This window comes from Lytechinus variegatus, chromosome 8, assembly GCF_018143015.1.
Source record: "Lytechinus variegatus isolate NC3 chromosome 8, Lvar_3.0, whole genome shotgun sequence".
Classification (NCBI taxonomy): Eukaryota; Metazoa; Echinodermata; class Echinoidea; order Temnopleuroida; family Toxopneustidae; genus Lytechinus; species Lytechinus variegatus.
This window is the reverse complement of record NC_054747.1, coordinates 21,250,349-21,271,690: the sequence shown is the minus strand read 5'-3', so window position 1 is coordinate 21,271,690 and position 21,342 is coordinate 21,250,349. Positions and strand designations below refer to the sequence as shown.

The 21,342-nt window shown below is 38.7% G+C and overlaps 1 protein-coding gene across 1 annotated transcript; it reads left to right on the top strand.

Annotated features, from left to right (window-relative positions):
• Positions 1-4,618: 4,618 nt before the first annotated feature.
• Positions 4,619-5,671, top strand: LOC121419555 (mucin-1-like). Its single transcript, XM_041614011.1, has one exon. The coding sequence runs from the start codon at positions 4,619-4,621 to the stop codon at positions 5,669-5,671; it is 1,053 nt and encodes a 350-aa protein (XP_041469945.1).
• Positions 5,672-21,342: the final 15,671 nt, after the last annotated feature.

The window sequence follows — 21,342 nt, the reverse complement described above, 5'->3', positions numbered from 1 at the left end:
TGACACAGCGTGAAAACGACCATTTCTGCGCAAACAAATTTCTGTGAGCTTTACAAAAATGGAACGTGCTCACTCAAGTGTAACATTCTGTCAAAACGTTCACTTTCATTTGATAAATGAGACCCATACCCAATAATATATATGAAAAAAAATACCCGCATGATGTATATTTTTTTAATTCCCAGGGCTTTTTCAAAGTGTAAACTTTTTTTGATACGCACTGTATAAGACTAGTTTATCATTGATTTTAATTCTGTTTTAGTTGCACGTACCGTTTTTCAGACATTTCTCTCTTTTGTAAAGATATCGTGAATACGTCATTTCAGTTTGAATGTTTTATAAGTCTCAGAACAAATTTCGTTTATAGCAATAAAAACCGAATTCTTTGGTACTTGGAAAGTGAATTGATTATTACAAAATTTAATGATAGTGAAAGAGCTTATAATTGTTAGCGGGTCATGTGCGTCTGCCGTGTTATACTGATAATGTAATACATTTATGTTGAGTAAATAAATCGCTCTTTTTTATCATTTTCCTGCCATGAAATTATATGATTAAAAAAGTAAAGTGTGAAAACAAAAACTTAAATTTTATATAAATAATATATAAGTAAATCATTTGTAGGTCGACTTGATTTGAAATCATAAAAACACAGGTTATGGTTGGTGTTGTCTTTTTTTACTTTTGTTTTAAATTCATGTACTTTCTTACGATGGAAAAATAAATCTGGACTTACTTTGGAACAGAAAACAGTTACACGTCCGATTCGGGACGCTTCTTCAGCTCGAATGAGTTGGTGGGAAAATGGTCGTTGCCTATTGGCGCCGAAGCACCGTCGATGGTATTGTCTAGGAGACGTCGAGGAATTTTCCGGATTACTGGATTGTAAATCCGAGAGAGGTTGTGTCGTAATCCTCCTTTGTTGAGAGATGGGTTCTCTGCTTTGACGTAGAACGCCTCACGGACGCCCCTCTCATTAGAGCTGAAGACTGGCGTCCCGGATCGCACGTGGAATCCATCGTAATTTGACTTTTCTTTGATGAATCAATGTTTACATCAAGTACTTTCTTCTTTCACTTGTTATGAAATGTGGTAATGAACCAATCATTCCATAAATATATAAGTCAATCAATCACACAAACCAAAAGACAATATTGATCTCAATCCCCCCCCCCCTCCCCACTCTTTAATAGGAGACAGTTTACTAAACCAACTATTTCCAAGTATCTTGCATTGATGGTCTTCAATTTTCAATCTAATTGTAAAAAGAAAATTTCAATAATGGAATGAAATAAAAGTTAGTTTTTCAGATGTCATTATAAAACATATGCAGTAAATCTCTCTACCTGGAAAGTTTTCTGATGTCAAAAAAGTGTGCGTCATATACTTGGTAACCATTTACGTATATGGCTACCCTTTCAAGGTTTTCATGATGATTTCTATTCATTTCCAACTGTTAATACAATTACTAAAAGAAAGTAATTTTACATTGTATATGAAATATTATGAGTTGTAAGATAGCATTCTGTAAGTATGTTTAAACAACCCTTGACAAAGGATCGAATGTATCATTTTCATAGAGCCTCCATTTTTCTGTAACCCTTCTTTATCTTTTAAGTAACCTTTGTTTTAAATAAAAACAAATACAATGTATATACACCCGTCAGATACATGCACGTTTATAGGGAGATATTACATTGAATTCTACATCTACTTTTCCAAAAAAGTGTAATCACTTATGTGCGATTTTTGTATATTTCTGCTCGAATGTTTAAAACAGATCTAGTATACATGCAGGCAAAGTAAACATTCTAATCATTCAGATTCAGGATAATGATTTATGGTTCAGTTATTCTACATAAATCATCCAACTTTGTTTTCGGTGACTGTTACTTTGAACTTCAAGAAATATTACTCTAGTTCTTATCTTCACACTTAGATTAGGTACATGTACTTTGACAATTCTCGTTATCATGTTTATCAATATGAGTAAATATGAAACCATACACCTAGGCGTTTGTTGCACGTACAAATTTCGCCATTCGAATATTCTGTCCTGTATATGCTTTTTAGTTCAATGCAAGCAATGCTATATGCCCCCTCCAAAAAAATGATAATGATAATTAATAAATAAAAAATATGAAATTGCTGACCCCATTTGTTAAATCTAGTAGTTTAAATGTTTTATTTTTATCAATTTCTTAGATTAATTTTGCTTTGCATTTTATTACTTCCCTTTTTTTTTTTAGTTATTCGCGTAGTAACCAGTTAGCTGATTTCTCCTTTGCAACTGTCAATACTTAAACTACTTACAATGGTTAAACCAAGTTTAATTGTTTTTATCTGTCTTCAAAAATGTATGATAATCAAGATAATGTGATATTAAGTACCGTTTAATTACCTATGAAATTTTGGGGTAAATGACTTTCGTCATGTGCATTTTCTCCCAAAGCTATTTTGAAGTAATTTAGATTTGCATTAATATCATGAATAATGATTATACCAAAATAAATATATCAATTTAATAGTTGTATTTTTTTATTTTCGTTTTTTTTTCTCTCTTGCAATGCTGCTAGTGTTTTACGCTGTTTTGTTAAGCATTTGCCAATGAAATGTGTAAATAAATCTTTTAAATGTTGAAAATGGTGAATGCTATATCGCGCTCATGCTATAGCGTGACAAATTATCCCATGGGTAAAAACGAAATATGACAAACGTTTCAAGCAAAGTTTGCTAAACTTACCTGCCAATAATCGTCTTTTCATATCACTCTGGTTTTTAAGCTAACACCTTAATGAATCAATGACTCACTAGGGTAACAGCCCCCCCCCCCCCCCCCCCATAGATGAGTATTTACAAGGCTCCATTATAATCACAGGAGTCAATGAAGTCTTGGAAAACAGGAAAAAAGATATCGAATTCGAAAAGCAATTGCTGCTTCATATATAATATCCAAATTTACTATCAATAACTGGGATATACCCATTTAATTTGCTAGTTCATTACGATTAACTTGCGTGACGAACAAAGAGTACACAATTTTCCTACGCGTGCTACATCTCCATATTAACGCATTATCCCAAGATCATCGCGCAATTTGGCGTCCATTTCCTCTTTTACTTTCGCCTGCTGTCGAGTATAGTCGCAAGCTAAGTTTACTCCCAAATTCGCAATCTTGCTTCTCATTTTGGATTCAATTATTGTGCATTTATTCCCTTATTTCAATCTTAGTTTTTTATTTAAGATTGTTTTAAGCATATCCCGTCGCGCGGAGCTTCCATGATATTTATTTTCATGTATTTTGTTCCTCTTCTTGTGAGTCTAAAACTTAAGATACGTTTCTCGCAGGCGGGTTGCTTTCGCTTCTCCGCCCCACAGCTCCGCGCCTTCCTGCGTGTCGCGGGCGTTTAGCCTTCGCTCCTCTTGTATTCTTTTTATTTCCTTATAATTCTTTTAATTCATTGAATTCTTCGTTTATCGCTTACGTCGTGAATTTATTTGAGTTATTTCTCCAGATAGGTTCTGTAGGACTGTCAGGAGCATCGTGTTTTTCAGACTCGTTTCAAATCATTTTGTTCTTGTTTCGAGTTAGTTGATTGTTCTTTCGTTTCAATCAATCCTTTGTTCTTGTGTTCTATTAATTGAATTAATTAGTTAATTACTTATTTGATTAATTACTTGAAAAAAAATCAGACCTTGTCTTTGAATTTTTTTTTCTTTCACAAGAAAATTTAATTCTTTTAGGAAACCGTCTCTTGTTAGCGTTCTTCGCTTTTTGTTCGGTCTTCCTTCTCGGGAAAGCTAATTTCGTTTTCCCCTTTCCTGTTAGGTCAGCTGCCGGTCTCCGGATACTTCTATTTTTTTTCTTTAACTTCTTGTTTAAAAAAAAAGGAAAATTGTTTTCTTTTCTTAAGCTGATCTTCACCTCAAAAATAAAAATAACAGGTTTGACACACAGACACACAAAAACTTCGTGTTTCTTTTTATTAGGTGCTTCTCCCCTTTTTGCTAACAGGATTTTAGCAGAAGCAGTTCTTTGTTGTGTTTCCCTAACTTACAATTATTTCATAGGGGCAGTGTCTCATAGTAATTTCTTAAATCATTACTGTTCCCCTTTTTCTGGGATAGTACTTTTGTATTTATCCTTGTGAGATTTAATCCTTTGTTCTCGAAGTCCGTTTCTTGAGGTCTCTTGACTTCTGGGGTTGGGGTTTGTTACCCCCTATCCCCCCCCTTTGTTTTTTTCTCTGTTCTTTCTTGCTACTAGATTACTCTACGTCAGCATGAGCCTTTCGGATTCGTTCCCAGAAGAGCTCCAGTCGGCCGCTGAATTGGTGTCCAACACCGGGGTTTTGTTCCCCACCAGTGGTAAAGTAGATAGCGAGGACAGAGACAGAGCCCTCATGGGTTCTTAGAGGGTGGTGCGGATTTGCGACCACGTGCCCGCAGGGTGATAGCCGAGGCTTCCGCTCCGGAGCCTGAACCTCTTTCGGGGAGCGTCGTACTGGCTAAGAAAACGACGACTCCTCTAGGGCTGTTAGACCCACCGGCTATCGGGTCACCTAAAGACCAGGGGGAGAGCACGGGCCTCTCCACCACCCGGCACAGACTAGGCTCGATGCCGTGTAAGACCCCGCAAGGGAGCATCGGCAAAGGGCTGCCAGCCCCTAGTCGGAAGAGACAGCATAGTCCGACCCTGTCGGACTCCCGATTCCATCTGACACCGTCAGATTCAGCTGACCTCTCCTCTCGCTCTGCTAGCGCTCCCCGGGGGAGAGCTAAGGTGAGGAAGACAGGCTCAGCCCAGTCTCCTGTCCCTTCATCCGCTCCGGCGCCGGAGCAACCGAAGAAGAAGAAAAAGAAGAGATCCGCGGACGTAAGCCCCGTGCCACCGGGCGGTCCGCCTTCTGATTCTTTTGATGGCCAGGCCTCTCAGCTTCTTAAGCTACTTCAGAGTGCCTTTCAGCACTGCGGGTTATTACCCCCAGGCTTGTCTGCTTCAGCCGACGGTACTGCCAACCGAGCGGATCAAGCAGACACCGGCCATCCAACACCTCGAGGTGCCTCTAACGATCCTTACGAATCGCCGGCTCTCGAACCCACTCAGGCTACGCCCGTGAACGCTCAGGCTCGGCCACCTCCGGGGGTCCGTCCCCGCGAGCCTGGCCATGGCACACACCGCCACTCGAGCCTTTCACGAGCGCCTGCTTCCCTCGGGGCTCCGCCCGGCGAGGAGACGTGGGTTGGTTCCCCCTCTCTCGAGGCGGAACAGGCTGTATCGGAGGATGAGTTCAATCTTGATCCCCCGGGTAGCCCGGCTCCCCAGCCATCGGCTAGCACAGCCCAGGACGCCATGGAGATCCTCCATAGATATCTCCTGCATATCTATCCAGCTAACGAACTGATAGAGGCCAGCTTGCCCGCCTCCCAGGGAAGAAAACCAGTATCCTTTGGTAAGAGCTTTGCCTTCACAAATGATGACACCGAGGCGTTCTTTACCCCTAAAACGTTTTCCCCCCAGCTTGACCGCATCGGGGAACGTTTGGGGACCTGTTTCTCTTCCAGTCATTTTGCTTCTGTTGAGAAACCAGTACTCGTTCAGCCCTCAGATTTACAGCCTTCCTCGGAGCCTTGCTCGGTCTTCGAGCACAGTCTTCCGAACTGGAAGTAACAACCAACGACGGTGCCCTTCTTGACGAGGCACTCTTGTCCTTGGTAGGCGAGCTATGGATGCAAGTAGCCTCTGCAGCTACTACTGCATCCAACCCGCGCAGAGCTCGCGTCCTTAATAGACTGGACATTGTGTCCAAGGACTTGCTCGAGTTCCTCCCAGAAGTCCCCCAATCGAACAAACACTTGTTCGGGGGCGAGGTTGCATCTCTTCTACAAGAAGAGACTGATGGACGCAAGCAGGCCTCTGAGCTTCTTAAAGATCTCAAAGCCTCACGTCCGGCGGCTCCACCCACGAAAAAGTCGGCCTCCAAGGCTCGTTCTTCCTCTCGTCCAGTGGTGCCCCCATCTCAACCCCGTGCACATGCTCCGCCAAGTCGCAGAGCTCGCACTAGACCTCCAGTGAGTGCGTCTCGTGGTGGTCGGGGTAGAGGCAGCCGGCCAGCCTCCAAGGCTCTGGCTTAGCCCAAACAGCCTCTTTGACGGGTTTCCCCGAGCGCTGGGACCGGTCGGCGGTCGTCTTCATCATTTTCTCCCCGCATGGGAGGGAATATCGGACGACACTTTCATCTTTAATATCCGTCATGCGAGATGCCTACTATATCGATATAGAGGCTTTCCCGCAGGCGAGATTCAATCCGCCTCGTCGACCGTCCCCCTCCTTCATCAGCGGTACATTGAATCAGAAATCAGTGCACTGCTGGAGAAGGAGGCGATAGAGAAGGTGCCAGACAGTCCTCATCTCTTTCTTTCCCCTATCTTCGTCATCCCCAAGCGCTCGGGGAAATTGCGGATGATTCTGAACATGAAAATGATCAACGAATTCATCCAGTCAGACCATTTCAGAATGGAAACACTGGCTTCAATTCTACCGTCTCTCAAGGCATCGGATTGGGCCGCCTCCCTAGATCTCAGGGACGCCTATTTCCACATACCCATTCATCCCGCCTCGCGGGACCTGTTGGGATTTCGCTTCAAAGAAGCAACCTACAGATACCGGGCAATGCCTTTCGGCTTACGACCGGCACCCAGAGTTTTCACTCGTGTGGTCACCGCAGTGGCCGCCCACCTCAGAAAACGAGGTCTAAGACTTTTCGTTTATCTCGACGACTCGTTGCTGGTCGCAGACTCGGAGGCCAAACTTCTGTCCCACTTATCCCTTCTTCTGCGGGTCACCCAGAAGCTGGGATTCATAGTGAACTGGGAGAAGACGGATCTCTTACCTTCTCGCGTACCCACTTATTTGGGCACGGTTCTAGACCTGCCAAATCAGATCACTCGAGCAAGCCCAGTCAGTGTTCATGCAATCGTCTCTCTGGCTCGCTCTCTCAGAGAGCGCAGCTCTGTGAAAGCTCGCACATGGTTGAGACTCCTCGGTATATGGCAAGCCTCGTCGACATTTTTCAGGATTGTCGCCTGCTTATGAGACCCTTTCAGAGACACCTCTTGCGTTATTTCAAACCAAACGCAGACTCTCTGCTTCTCCGGACCCCCTGTCTCGGGAGATCCATCTCAACCTGGCCGCTTGGACGCACACGTCCTTTGTAGCGAAGGGCAAGCCCTTCCGTACCCCTCTCCCTTCAGCTGCTCTGACCACAGATGCGTCGCTTACGGGATGGGGCTGCCATTGTGCAGGGGAGATGGCTTCGGGTGTCTGTTCGTTCCATCTTGACCATTAGGTCTATGGGATAAAATTATAAATTAAGCTAAAATTTGATTCTAAATCAGAAGCTGCTGTAATTCAACAGAGATACTACTTGTTAGAGATACTGCACAAAAGTATTACAAGTTTTCATCAGAATACTATATTCAGCTCTCGGTGAATACAACAAGGTGTTGTTAAGGACAACCTTATAGTCCAGGTCTTGGGACTCCACATTGGCAAAATTGGAATCGTTATAAATCAGTAACACCAACGAGAAGTTGTGAGTACACATTATTTTAATATTATAGCATTGTTAAAGTTACGCATTGTTATTGTATAATGTAAAGGGTATAATATTCTAAGTTTTACTGTACTGAATATTGTTGTGATACGATACCTATCCATGTTACTACATGCATATTACATACCTATGTTTAACTATTATGTAAAGAATATTGTGTTAGTATCATTTACAATGTTTATTAATAATTATCATCATCTACTATAAGAAATTGGTGGATGTGAGGAAACATACTTTTGGAAAAGAATAAATATATTCTAAATAAGATGTTTAACCAGTCAAGAAGTTTTAACTTGATATATCTATGAATGTTTGGGGTTTTGAAAAAATCACTAGAAGTGGGTTATATTTATATCTAATTTGACAGGGTGTTTAGATTTATGATCTGTAACTGGAGTTAAAGAGACGGGGACGGAATCATTGGTCAAGGTCTATATCCAGGAGACAGGAGCTGACGTCAGACAGATAGTCATCGTCAGGGAACTCAAGTGTGAAACCAAGAATGAAAGAAGGAGAAGCTAAGCATCGTCATTATCATTGAATTGTAGAAACTGTTAATATTTCATATGTTTATATTTCGTTCATAATCTGTAACCCTTGTTAGAATAGTTTGTTGTAATAAAGGTTTTCATAAACTTTAATGACTGGTGTGAATTTGTATTCTGTTTAACAAGTTTACAAGAGTCTGTGTGGTGGAATAACACTGCAGTTAAAACGATCCCATCACAAGGTGGATCAAGTTCAAATTGAAAGTAGACCCTGTGACACTGTTCTCTGATAATAGCCCAAGTAACTTTAACAACCATATTTTCTACGTTCTCCCTTAAGATTTCCTTCCATATCCCGAAGATTTTCTTTCACAAATTTATGATTAGTATTGTACTATACACTGTCCTCCTCAATATCATAAATATCTTTAAAAACAAATTTCGATTTGACTTTATGTACTCAAAAGTTTAATCTGATGGTGGTCTTCAAACAATCAAACGACCGAAATTTTAGCTGGTAACTCAATGAAATAGGAAAGAGTGAGTAATGGGGGAAAAATCTACTTAGACCCTACCCCTTTGAAAGTTTTGGGGCCTCTCAAAATGTATCAGTATAGTCCTAGGTAACATCAGTTGTCAGTCATCTGTATTCAGTAAATACAAACACGGGGCGTCAGCTCCGCCCCAACAATTTTTTTTTATTTTGTAGGCTCTTGCATATATTCACATGTTTGTGGATGTGTAACGAATGGTGATGGTTCAGGGTGTGTGTGCGTAAGTGGAAGGAAATGTGTGTATAGAGGTGCCGTGGCTGAGTGGTCTAAGGCGCTGGTTGTACATGGAAAGTCCGGGGTTCGATCCCGGGCCGCGGCACCTATGCCCGTGAGCAAGGCATCTAATCTACAATGCTCTTTTATCCTGCTTTCAAATAAATGGAAATGCTATATGCATTATTGGTAACTAGATGTGGACTTGTTAAAAAACGAAAAAAGTGTGTTTGTGTCCGGGGTCCGGGGAGTGTGGCACCCAAAATGACCGTGAGCAGGGAATTTGATTTATTTGAATTCAATCGTCAATTCTCTATCCTCCATTCAAATAAATGACAAGGCTTTATGCATTATTAATAACTAGGCGGACATTTGTTGATTTTTTTAAGTATGTGGGTGTATAGGCGGTTGCGTGGTTGCGTGAAAGTGCATTGTGCTCGTAGATGAGCGATTATCAGCTTCTCCAACTGCGGACGGAAAATATGACAAATAATTACAAACCGGAGAAGTTTCTTGAAACGTGTCTTTAATTATGTACTGTAAATGTGTGCACGTGCGTGTCTGGCTGATAACTTACAGATAGTGGCTAAGAGCAAATTACGACGATCATCTTTGTTATGAAAATGGCGGCGAGTACTGAAATAGCAGCATATAGCGCCAGTTTGACGGGTGCAAAACATTTCCAAGGGATGAGTGTGTTGCACTGTTAAAACATAAATAAAACAAAATCAATAAAAAGTTTAGAATAGAATATATATATATCTTGCATTCCATATCTCACCAGTACACTCCAAAAATATTGGGTAAAAATGCTCCCTGAGGGTAATTATGTGTCAAACCAACATTGGGCATTTCTATTTATCCAGTGTGATGAAAAAATTGCCCATTCAAAACTAATTGCTGCTTATGTTTAACCTTACTGGGCAATATGCTTCCCCGCATTGGGTAAATACTGCCCAAAATTTATTGGGCACATAATTACCATTGTGGTGGTAGAAATATTAACCAGTATTTTTACAGTGTAAAGGGTATCTCGGCAATGATGAAGGCATCTCCTGACAGGGTCAAATTCATCACCTTAAGCAAAGAAAAATCCTTTAATTCTTACGCGAATCATATAGATTCAAAGGTTAAGCGATTGTCTTCCCCATTTGGGAGTTTAGTAGATGCCATTATTAGAATCAGTGTTGTATGGCTAAACATACATGTATGCACACATTTTTTTCTAATGAGCTTTATCAAAATATGAAAAAATAGGAATGAATTTGATCGAATGGAATGTATGTATGTTTTATTTGTATGTTTTATTTATTTAAATACGGGATAAAAAACTGCTTTCAGCCGCAAGGCTGTTTTTCAGCAAGTCCGTATACATAAAAAGTTGAAAAACATATAACAATCCTTACTATAATTTGGCTAATCTTGTGTGTCCTTCCGTTTGTTTGAAGCAGCTTTTCTCCGTCGTTTTCCACTCAATCGAGCAGGAATTTTTTCTAAACATGGTTAAATTGTTCACAGATTGTCATGAGGGGGGTTGTTCGTGGTATTTTGGTCGCATTATTTAATTTTTTTTTACAATTCGTAACTTTTTGGCATTCCTTTTCGCAGCCCTGAGTATAGCTTCGAAGTTCCAAGTCCCTTTTACCTCTCTCGGGTCAGCGAAATACAAAGCATGCCATCATGCCGACTGTCGACCGGGTATGGAATGGTGGCTGCATGCATATATATACGCATGTGTGCGCGCTGCTGAAACGTAAACAGCATACCGTAATCGACCGATGTCCTCAGTGGTTACCGTACCCAGTGGCGTAGCTAGGTTTTTTTCCCAGGGGGGCACTGGGGGTCCTTGCTTTTTCGGGGGGGGGGGGCACCGGCCATTTTTCCGGTGTGTGTGTGTATGTGTCCACAAGGGCGGATCCGACTTTCGCCAATAGGGGACGGGGCCTGAAATTATCTTCACCTAATTAGTCACTTGTTAGTTTCTTATAAAACAGCATAAACATAAAATAATCTCATAAGCCTTATAAAAAGTGCGAGCGCCAAGCCCGAGCGATTTGTTTTAACGGTAATGTATTTTTTCCTGAAATTTAATTTTCTGGGCAATGTTATGTGTGATCCTGAACAAGATTCGTACGTACCCCTAAGCGCGAACAGAAATTTTTATCAACTGTTCTAGCATTATCGAAAAGGGACATGTTAAGGACTGCTTACAGTTACCCACGAAGACGGTATAGCGCGAAGCGCGAGCAAATTTTTTGACATTCCGACCTAAAAAAAAAATGGTCGTTCTACGCACTTTTTGTATTAATTAATTGGATAGGCATGTAACGAAACAATTGATGCGAGCGCGAAGCGCGAGAGGAAGAAAATTGAGATTTTTGACCTAAAAGCGGGACACTCTATTCATATTTTGGAAGTCATAAATAGGATATAGTCCATTGGGTATCATTAATAATGCGATCGTGAAGCGTGAGCAGACAATTATTGATATTCTGATATAAAACTGGATAATTTAAGTACATTTTAAATAAAGAGCATGCAGGCTATCGCGCATGTTTTTTTATTTAGACCTAGAATCTGGGCATTCTGAATACATTTGTTTAATGGAACATTATGGAATACACGTAGACAATATGAAATTGGCAAATCAAACAATGTGACCACGCAGCGTGAGCTTAAAATGCTGATATGTAGACCATAAAACGGACGTTTTACAGAGCACTTAAATTTGTAAATGAAAATAAAAATGAAAGCTCGATGTCCGAGCTAAAATATGTTTTGCATATTGCCTTCAAAACTTGCTCTACATCAGCCTATTGAGCAAGATATGAATCCCATCGAACACGCAATTTTGGCGCAAAGCGCCAGCAAAAATTTTATATAGTAACATGAAAATATTTTTTTTTTTTATTACAAGTCTTCCCCTCACATTATTTCATTCACTCGTCTTCCTCTTCTTATTTTCCTCTTCTTTTTTCTTCTGTCTTTCTTCTTCTTTTCCTTTTTCTTTCTTCTTTCTCCCTTTCTTTTTTTTTGCTCCGCCATTTTTTTCTGGGGGGCACTTGGGGGGCACACCAAATCTCAGGGGGGGGGGACGTGAACCCCAGCCCCCCCCCCGTAGCTACGCCACTGACCGTACCGGTGAGTACGACTTTCTGACAAACCTATATTTCTTTTATTAATGATAAATTTGTTACTTAAAAGGCTCAAGATCTAGAAATCTAGGCATTATCGTGATATTGGGAACCACCGTTCACTTCATACAGCAGTGCTTTATTCAGTCACACGCACGGTTCCCCATTTCCACCTCCATTCACTTCGTACACAAGTGCGCGTACACAAATCTACGAGTGGTTCCCAAAAACACGATTTGGCCGAAATCTATAGCCGATTTCTTTGACATACAAACAATATTCTCACTTCACTGTCACCTGCTTGCTGATCAGGTGAGAATGAAGTGAGAATATTATTTGTAGGCCTAGAATCTATGTCAACATCAGTGAAATCGGGAGATAAAACCTTCATGATGGAGAAGGTTACCTTTTCTTGATAATTAGGTCAATCCAATGACCTACCTACCCAGTTTCATTAAAACATCCTTTATATTTAATCCTGTATTTTAACAGATTCAGCTACCTGCCACTCAATGCTCCAAGGCCAAGCTGTGCCAGTGCTCTGTTGCACACAGTTCAGTGCATGGTTAGTATTTTGACGTAAGACATAATATTTATATTGAATGATTGATGCCGCAGTAAATCTAAATTCCAACATGTGATGAAGTTGTTTGATTGAGTCTGATAATCAACTCAGTGCTAAGTTCCAAAACCCAAAATTAAAAATGTCTTAATAGATTTGCTATTAACCCTTTTATTTAAGGGCAAATTTGATCAGATTTTCTTCGGAACATTCGTAACACTGGCATTTTCTTTCTTTGCTACACACATTCAACAAAATTAATGTCTCTAAAATTCATTTACAAATATAAATGAACTATATTTAGTATTATGTTCGCCAATTCATATGTTAAACTTTATTTCTGTGTGATTAACAAAATACTAATGTAGTGTGATCGTAATAAACAAGCATCGGTAAAATGATTTTACAGACTGTCTCACTCATTTTATCACCCCCCCCCCCTTTCTCTCACTCTCACTTCTTTTGGACATCCTTCCATACTTGAGCAACCTTTAATTTAAAAAGTACAAACAACCGCAGTCTAAGGTACATTGCAAGGTACATGTGCAACGTACTTACATATTTATTTCTGACCCAATACATGTAATCATAACATTTCTATATCACAATAATTGCCTCTTGACTGCTTACTAAATGCACCGTGTTCTAATACATCTTTCCATTTTATAGTTAGATTTGGATTTCACTGTAATGATTATTGAAGTTCTTCCTCTAGTTCAACCCAAGATGCTTAACTTAATTGAACCTCCTATCTATATTGAAAGAGAAGTCTGCTATGAATCAGTTGTCTAAATATATTTCATCAATAAACTGCTTAATGGCTTTCAGTGTGAATAGGCAGTCTAGCTGTACATGCAAGATTGTCACCCCTCCCCCTCCCCCACATACACTTTGATAAAGAAAAATGACTCCTACCCCCTGTGCTGCCATAGGTAATTGCTGCTAGTAAATTATAAACCATGAAACAAAATAATAAAATACAAACATTTAAACAGACATAAGATACATTGTACATAATAAAAATAAAGATTTGAGATTGTGAGATTTTTTAAAAGTCGGAAGATTTGTTTGTTTTCTTACGGATTGGGGGAGGTTATTGAATAAATGACTGGCAAGATATAAAGAGCTATTTTGCAAATAATTGGTGTGGGGTTTTGGAAGATGAATATACTGTTCGATATTTCTAAGTGAATGGTGCGTGTCCTTTGATTGTAAGTTTTGAGTCTAGCAAATTTGGAAGCAGATTATTTAAAGGGAAATCCAGCGTTGGCCGTACAATGTTGTGTTGGAAAGGAGAAAAATAAATTAAATAGAATGGTGAAAGTTTGAAAGAAATCAGACAAGCACTAAATAAGTTGTAGCTGCTTAAAAATTGAGATCACTAATACTTTGTAGATTTCAAATTGGCAGCTGGGTAAGTAAATTATGACAAGGGGCAAGGACAACTTTCCCATAGGCCATGTACTTTATTATCAGGGATTTGTGGTTTTCTCCCAAATACCCATCCCCCTGGGGCAGTTATCTAAATATAACCCAGGTAGTATATTGTTTTATGCCCTCAAGAAAGAAAAATATAATTTGAAATAAAACTTTTGGGAAAAATGACATTTTAGCCATAACATGTATTGGAGTACATGGAAGAGTAGTCCTTGCCTTACATCACATGACATCCCATATGTTGCAAATTTTAAGTCACTATGGGTATAGTGATTACCAAAATTTACAACTTTTGAAAATTCATAACTCTCTTGTTGTTTGTCCAATATTGTTCAAACTTTCACCTATCAACTTGTCTGATTTTTCTTTTCCTTATAAAAGCATGTTTTTATCTGGGTTGGATTCCCCTTTAATAGTTTGAATATCAAAGTGACGAGGTCTTTCTTTATTTTTACATTTAAGCAGTCAACAGAAACAGTCTGATAAAGAAGTGTTCTACTGTAGCGACAATCAACCTGTAGAATTATCCTCAATGCTCTGTTTTGGAGGATTTGAAGCCGTTTCAGAGAAGTTAAATCAGGTTTCATCCACACGGTGTTACAATTATAGTCGAAATGTGGGCGAATCATTGTCTTATATAAAAGAGTAGCAGTGGGTATGTCTATATGGTCGGATTCTCCTCTACATAAAGAAACTTCGTAGGACTTTGGATCGGACACTGTCAGTGTATGGTCGCTAAGTTAATTCCTTATCAATAACGATACCCAAACAATTGCAGTTTTCTACTCTTTCCAGAACTTGGTCATTAATTCGTACATTGACATTGGCAAATAAATTGGCCTTACGCTTTGAGCCTATAATGACCAGCTTACACTTTTAAACATCCAACAAAAGCTCATTGTGTATTAACCAATCGTGAATAGAGGCCAGGTCTTCGTTTACCATATCTTGCATTCGAGTAGGATCTTTAGATGACACATACAGACAGGTATCGTCTGCATAAAGTGATATGTTACAATATTTCATTACTTTGGGGAGATCGTTCATGTATAGTATGAAAAACAAAGGCACAAGAATACTCCCTTGAGCAATTCCACATTGTACAGTTTCTTCAGTAGATTCATTTCCATTTACGACGGATTTCAGGGGCCCGTTTCTCAACACCTGGACAAGTTAGTCATATCTTTATCCACCAACCACGGAGTTAGTTCCAATCTTACTAAACCCGTTTCTCGAAAGGCTTCCTAACTAAAATACCTTGATATCGATATTATCGGTAAAAAGAGCAGACGAGACGTAGCCTTAGTCACAAAATAGCATAATTTTCAAAAAGAAAAATTATAACAAAATTGCAAATATTGTGATGAATTGGGAATTTCATCTTTTAAGAATAATAGCACAGGTATATTATGCACCATACATACTTAGACCATGAAGACTTGAGCATTCAATTGCTGAGAAAATGGAATTATGAATAATTGATCTCGTGACTAAAAAATCGCATGTGGACGTTGAGATGGGTACCCCCGGGATATCCAATTTTAATAGTTTACGAAAGTAAAACCATAACGGTTTTCGTTGTAAAATGATGATAATTATACGGTATTTTACGATTCCAAACATCATCAAAATATAGTTTAACAATTTTCTTTTAAATCTTAAGATACTGAAACTTACTATTTGACAAATTCTATGCATAAATTAGAGATAGAATTCATCAAAATGTTAATAGGGGTCTGAAAACGACAAATACGAGTCCATTTATGGATGGCCTGACGTGTAGAATCTTTATCAAATAAATTATTTTACTATTTCAAAATGAATGGTTTTGTGGAGTATTACCAACAGTTTTTGTAGATTCTTTGTATTACAATGATCATAGAATGCATTATCCAACTTGTTTTTTGATGTAATTTCAACATCTTTGATTGATTACGTAAGATTATAATTTTCTCATTTCTAGGCACTTTTGCATGTCATAGTCTACCCACGTGATGCCACTACGTCATTAAGAAAGAAGTTGTGACAGGTTCGGAGGTGTCATAAATATTTAGTGAGGTTGTTGTACCCGATCTTGGTAAAGAGGGCTTCGTGAAACGGTTAGCGGACAAGTAGCTCACTATCTCCGATTTAGTCAAGAAGTTAGACTTATGACGGTGTTGAGAAACGGGCCCCTGGGTTCTAAATTTAAAATAATTTTGAAACGAATGAATACGTTTTGCCTTCCTGCTGTAACAGGGGCGGATCCAGCTTTTTATGAAGGGGGTGATTAGGGTGGTATGCGAGGAGCGGAGCGACCGAGTCCAAGCGAGCGGAGCGAGCGAGGGGGGAGGGTGTTGGAGGGGGGTGTCCCCCTCCAACATTAGGGACAATTTTTGAAAATCTGTGTGTGAAAATGGCGTTTTCTTGCATCTAAACCACCACTATTTTTGGTATAGAGGTCGTTGCCAAATTAACCCCCATGAAAATTTGTAAAATGTAGTTGCATTTTCCTGCAATGTAAGGCCAGTGAATAACACAGATGCAAAGAATTGGGGACCTTGGAATAAGCACTGTTAGCCTAATACTTTTATTATGAAAAGCTTGTCACTGATACTCACTGGCAAATACATAGAAATAGAATAAAATAAAATTACAAGTTAAAAAAAAATAAGATTTAAAAAAATGGTCCCCGGATTTTTTTTATTTTTTATTTTATTATTATTATTTTTTTTTTTTGGGGGGGGGTTGCAACGCCCCCAACTCCCCCCCCCCCCTAGATCCGCTTCTGTGTAATTAGGATCATGCCACCCGCCCATTATCGTTCACGTTAACAACCACAAAGGGGATTACTCTATGCCCCCTCAGCGCAGCTCTCATTGAAAAATGATCTAAGTAATTTCAGATGAAAGAGATTCTAAGCCTTGCAATGGTAGGTCATTTGTCTACTGTATTTGTGATTAAGTTGTTATAAATCATCGATAAATCTCGGCTCGTTTTTTGTGGGACGCATTTTATATACTTTAAATATAACCACCAGAATGACTACTGCAAACAGACCTACACTGTTTTTCTGATCGTAATTATGAATCTACAGGAACGATTCAAATTATCGGAAAGAAACCTTCCAATAAATTCGAATATGTAGTGCATCTCACAATAAATGAAACCGGGATTCCCATCTGTTTTGTCAACATAGCCAAACGATGTATGATCTCTCCCATCTGTTTTGTCAACAAAACCAAACAAATTATGATCTCTTAGTCAAACCATAATACTATTCAACTTGCCCTCTTCATTTTGACAAGAAATAAGTTTTGAATTGTTTACGGCAAGATGAGCAAGAAAAAAATAAAGAGTAAATTTAAAAACCAAGTTGAACATGAAATTGAATCGAGATTTGTTCACGAATCTCCGACCTTGCGTACATCATTGACATCTCATTTGTATTTTTAAGTTTCTCTTACTATTCTATACATGAGAGGGGATTGAGATTCACGTGCTCAAATCCTTTATATGCATGTACAGTGCGTCCCAGAAAAAATGAACCGAGATTTAGCGAAGATTTATCATAACTTAATCAAAAATACAATAGACAAACTATCTATCAATTTAAGGCTGAGAATCTCCTCTTTCATCTGATTCTACTTAGATTATTTCTCCTTCACGTATGAGTGAGCAAATACAATTCGAAGAAAGAATGCTAAAAAGTCATTTAGCAGGGGGTATCTGAATTTCAAAAAGAAAATCACATGACTAAAAAGTTCAATATCTGCTCTTTTGGTTGATACCTTAATCACAGAAAATGGTCAAGAAGTAAAGAAGTTATGATTCTTCGAAACAATGCTTTTATTTCAATAATTCCATTAAATAAACGTGTTTTCACCGGTTTCGCACAAAAGCTATCGCACGGTAACAAAAGACTTAAAAATGTGCACATGCGTTTGGAATTTGCCCAATTTGTACTTCGCCTCATTCTCAAATTTAGCGCACACGGCGTAGTCTTTGCACACAGACTCTATTTGCTAGTATGACGAGCCCACATGGAATTATGTGGTGCTATACGGGTCTGCATAGTTGTATGATTCAGACCCTAATGTCTACAGGCAGACTTTATTATTCAGACCGTGCAAGTTCGCTGTATTGGAAATATATTTCAACCAGACACTTGAGTGGTTTACATGATTATTAATGGGCCTATGTGATAGAACATATAAAACATTTTTATTGTTTTATATTATTCAATTAAACCCCGTATTGTGGCCATATACCATACACTGTTCAGTTCAGTTTATTTTCCAACTTTAGCAAAATATGACACTCGTGTAAAGTATGATCGATACTGCTGGGAGATACACAGTTTCAGCTTCCGCCTGTATCTTATGACTCTATGAACTGAAAAAAAATCCGTGGTCTTCATTTTAGTAGAATAATCCTGGTATAGTCGTCTGAAGATTTAATGAATTTGCTGGTTAGTTTTATTTTGACATTGTAATCATTGTCATCTCTTGTATCACAAGCCAATATAATCTTGTTCTGTCGGGTTTCAGTGATGTTGATTTAATTTCACCATTTTATGTGTTTAGATTTTGATATTTTTTATTAATTTTGTTAACAAATATAATAATTTGGGTTCCTGATTCCGATATTTAAGAAATGGTGAAAATACATAGGCATGATATATATACCACAAAAAGCTGGGGTCGGTAAAACTAATTTAAATAATTCGACTATATTGAATCGTCAGAAAATAAGATTAGACGAGTACAGAGTGGCAGGGCAAATTCTGGATTTTTGCCCCACCCCAAAAAAAAAATGACAAGTCATAAATAAAGTTTATTACCACTCACGGAGAGTTTCTCCCTCCCCCTTATAGTTCTTTTTTTTACAAGCACAAACAAGTTTGATAAGGGATGCCAATTAGAATGACAGTCAGGTCCTTCCCTGGATGTATCCTTGTCTAGAGCACAAGTGTTGAGAGGTCTAATCTAATCAACTGCGTCTTTTTTTCTCTTTAATGATTTTCATTTTCCATGTTCTTCGTCGTCTACTGATTTTTTCCCCAAAACATTATATCAACAGAATGAATGATAATAATGACGTTTGCAATCAATGACGAAAATTATGCATGCAAACTTCAGACAATTTTCCATTGCAAAAATATGAATGAAAAAAATGCATGATTAAAATAATGGATATCTTATAAAACAACTAAATTTATTTTCGCTGTGACAGGTTTGGTGAGTATTATTTGAATTAATGAAACGTTTAAATATCCTCATTAAAAGAAACAAGTATTTTTATTCCGATATCATCTGTTCATATTTTTATCATGAATCTCGATTTGAATGAAAATATATGATTTTGTTTCATCTCAGAAATATCACGTATCGCAAGTTAATTTTTTTATATAATTGAAGCTAATTGCAATTGGTATAATTCCACGTGGGCTCGTCATACTAGCAAATAGAGTCTGTGTGCAAAGACTACGCCGTGTGCGCTAAATTTGAGAACAAGGCTAAGTACAAATTTGGCCAAACGCATGCGCACATGGGTTTATTGCGCATTGAAGTACGGAAAAAAAATTCGCCCCCCCCCCCCCCCCCGGTTGACCCCTAGCGTAATTAGATATAGAAAACAACTCGGAAGGCCGAGAAGAATAGTATGTTTGATTCAAGATTGTTCTGTAGAATGAGCTATGAGTGGAAATGATCCAGAGGATATAAGAATAGAATCTAAGACAAAAGGAAAGAAGAAAGAGACGCCACGGGATTGCTGCATGGGGGGGGGGGGGGGGGGCATTTGACCAAAAAAGTGGTGGGGGTGTGCCGCGGGCGAGACAAAAAACGGGGACCTTGGAGCGGGCTTATTGTAATTAGGAGGGTCCTCGGAACGGGCTTCGGAACGACAAATGTTCGTGAAAACGCGGGTCCTTGGAACGGATCACCAGCGTGTGAGTGCGTATGCATCCCTATGGAACGGTCATTTGTGCATGATGCAGCTACCCTGATAGCAAAAACTGGGTAAAAAGACGTCATATTGACGTTATTTTACGACGAGTATCACGTCGTTTTGACGTCGTAAAAAGACGTCTTAAAGTCAAGAATTTGCACCAACGCACGTCGTCATATCAACGTCGTAAAATGACGTGATTATGACGTCTTAATAAGTCCAATACGACGTCTTTATGACGTTTTTACGCCATATTCCTGACCAGTATTACACGTCTTTATGACTTGATTATTACGTCATTAATGGTTACTTACAACGTCTTTATGACGTCTTTATAACGTATTTATTACCAGTATTATACGTCAGAATGACGTCGTATATTGACGTGATTATTATGTCATTAATGGTCACTTATGACATCTTTATGACGTGATTATGACGTAATTAATAGTCACTTTATAACATATTTATGACCAGTATTAGACGTCATCTGGACATGATTTTAAGGTCTTTAATAGTCGACTACGATGTCATAATGACGGAATTTTGACTTATTTTGACGTGATAATGATTTACATATGAAATTGTACATGAAAACACAACTCGAACGTACAGTTAACCTAGCTTAGTTCAAAATATTAAAGAAATCAAATCATGGGTTGATCAGTTCCAATATTTTTACGATTGCAAGATTGACTGTAGGTCCAAGACTTGTCAAGAACAGACAAAACACAAACACCATACACACAGTCACACACATTAAACGATAAATCAAATACACATTTCAATTATGAACTCAGTTACAAATATTTTATTAATAAATTCAAGAAATCGCGTAACAAAACTTTTTTCCTTTAAGAATACAGTGTGTGGTGTATTCTTGTAAATACAACAAGTTGGATTTTACTCTTACAGGGTGCGGATTGCTTTCCCAAAAGTTTGACAAGCTAAAAAAAGGTAATTTGACTTTCAGAATTGGCACCCCCCCCCCCCCATTCCGTGTCTGGTCAAAGAACTATGAAACCAGTTACAATGTCTGTTAACAAATACAGAGATACAATTTGGATAAATTGCCTATTCATCTATTGCCAACTCGTCCACTGTGATCGTGGCCTACCTCATTTAGTCAAATGACAATTGGTCCATCAACGAAATATCTAACAACCATTTGGTCCAATAATCTTCTAATCACCAGCTTGTCTATGACCATTTCATCTCATAACCAGTTGGTCTAATACCAATTTTCTTTTCCTTCATTTTCTCCGATTCACACTTATTACACTTAGTCCAATTAGACCAAATGGTATGGCAATTAAACCAATTGGTTATTCAGAAAAAAATGGTGGGTGGACGAACTGATGGTAAACCAAATGATAGTGTTAGACTGATAAACCCATGTAGAGTCTG

What these genes read in the sequence shown, in the direction of transcription:
- LOC121419555 (XM_041614011.1), top strand. Translation starts at nt 4,619, where the DNA reads ATGCCGTGTAAGACCCCGCAAGGGAGCATCGGCAAAGGGCTGCCAGCC.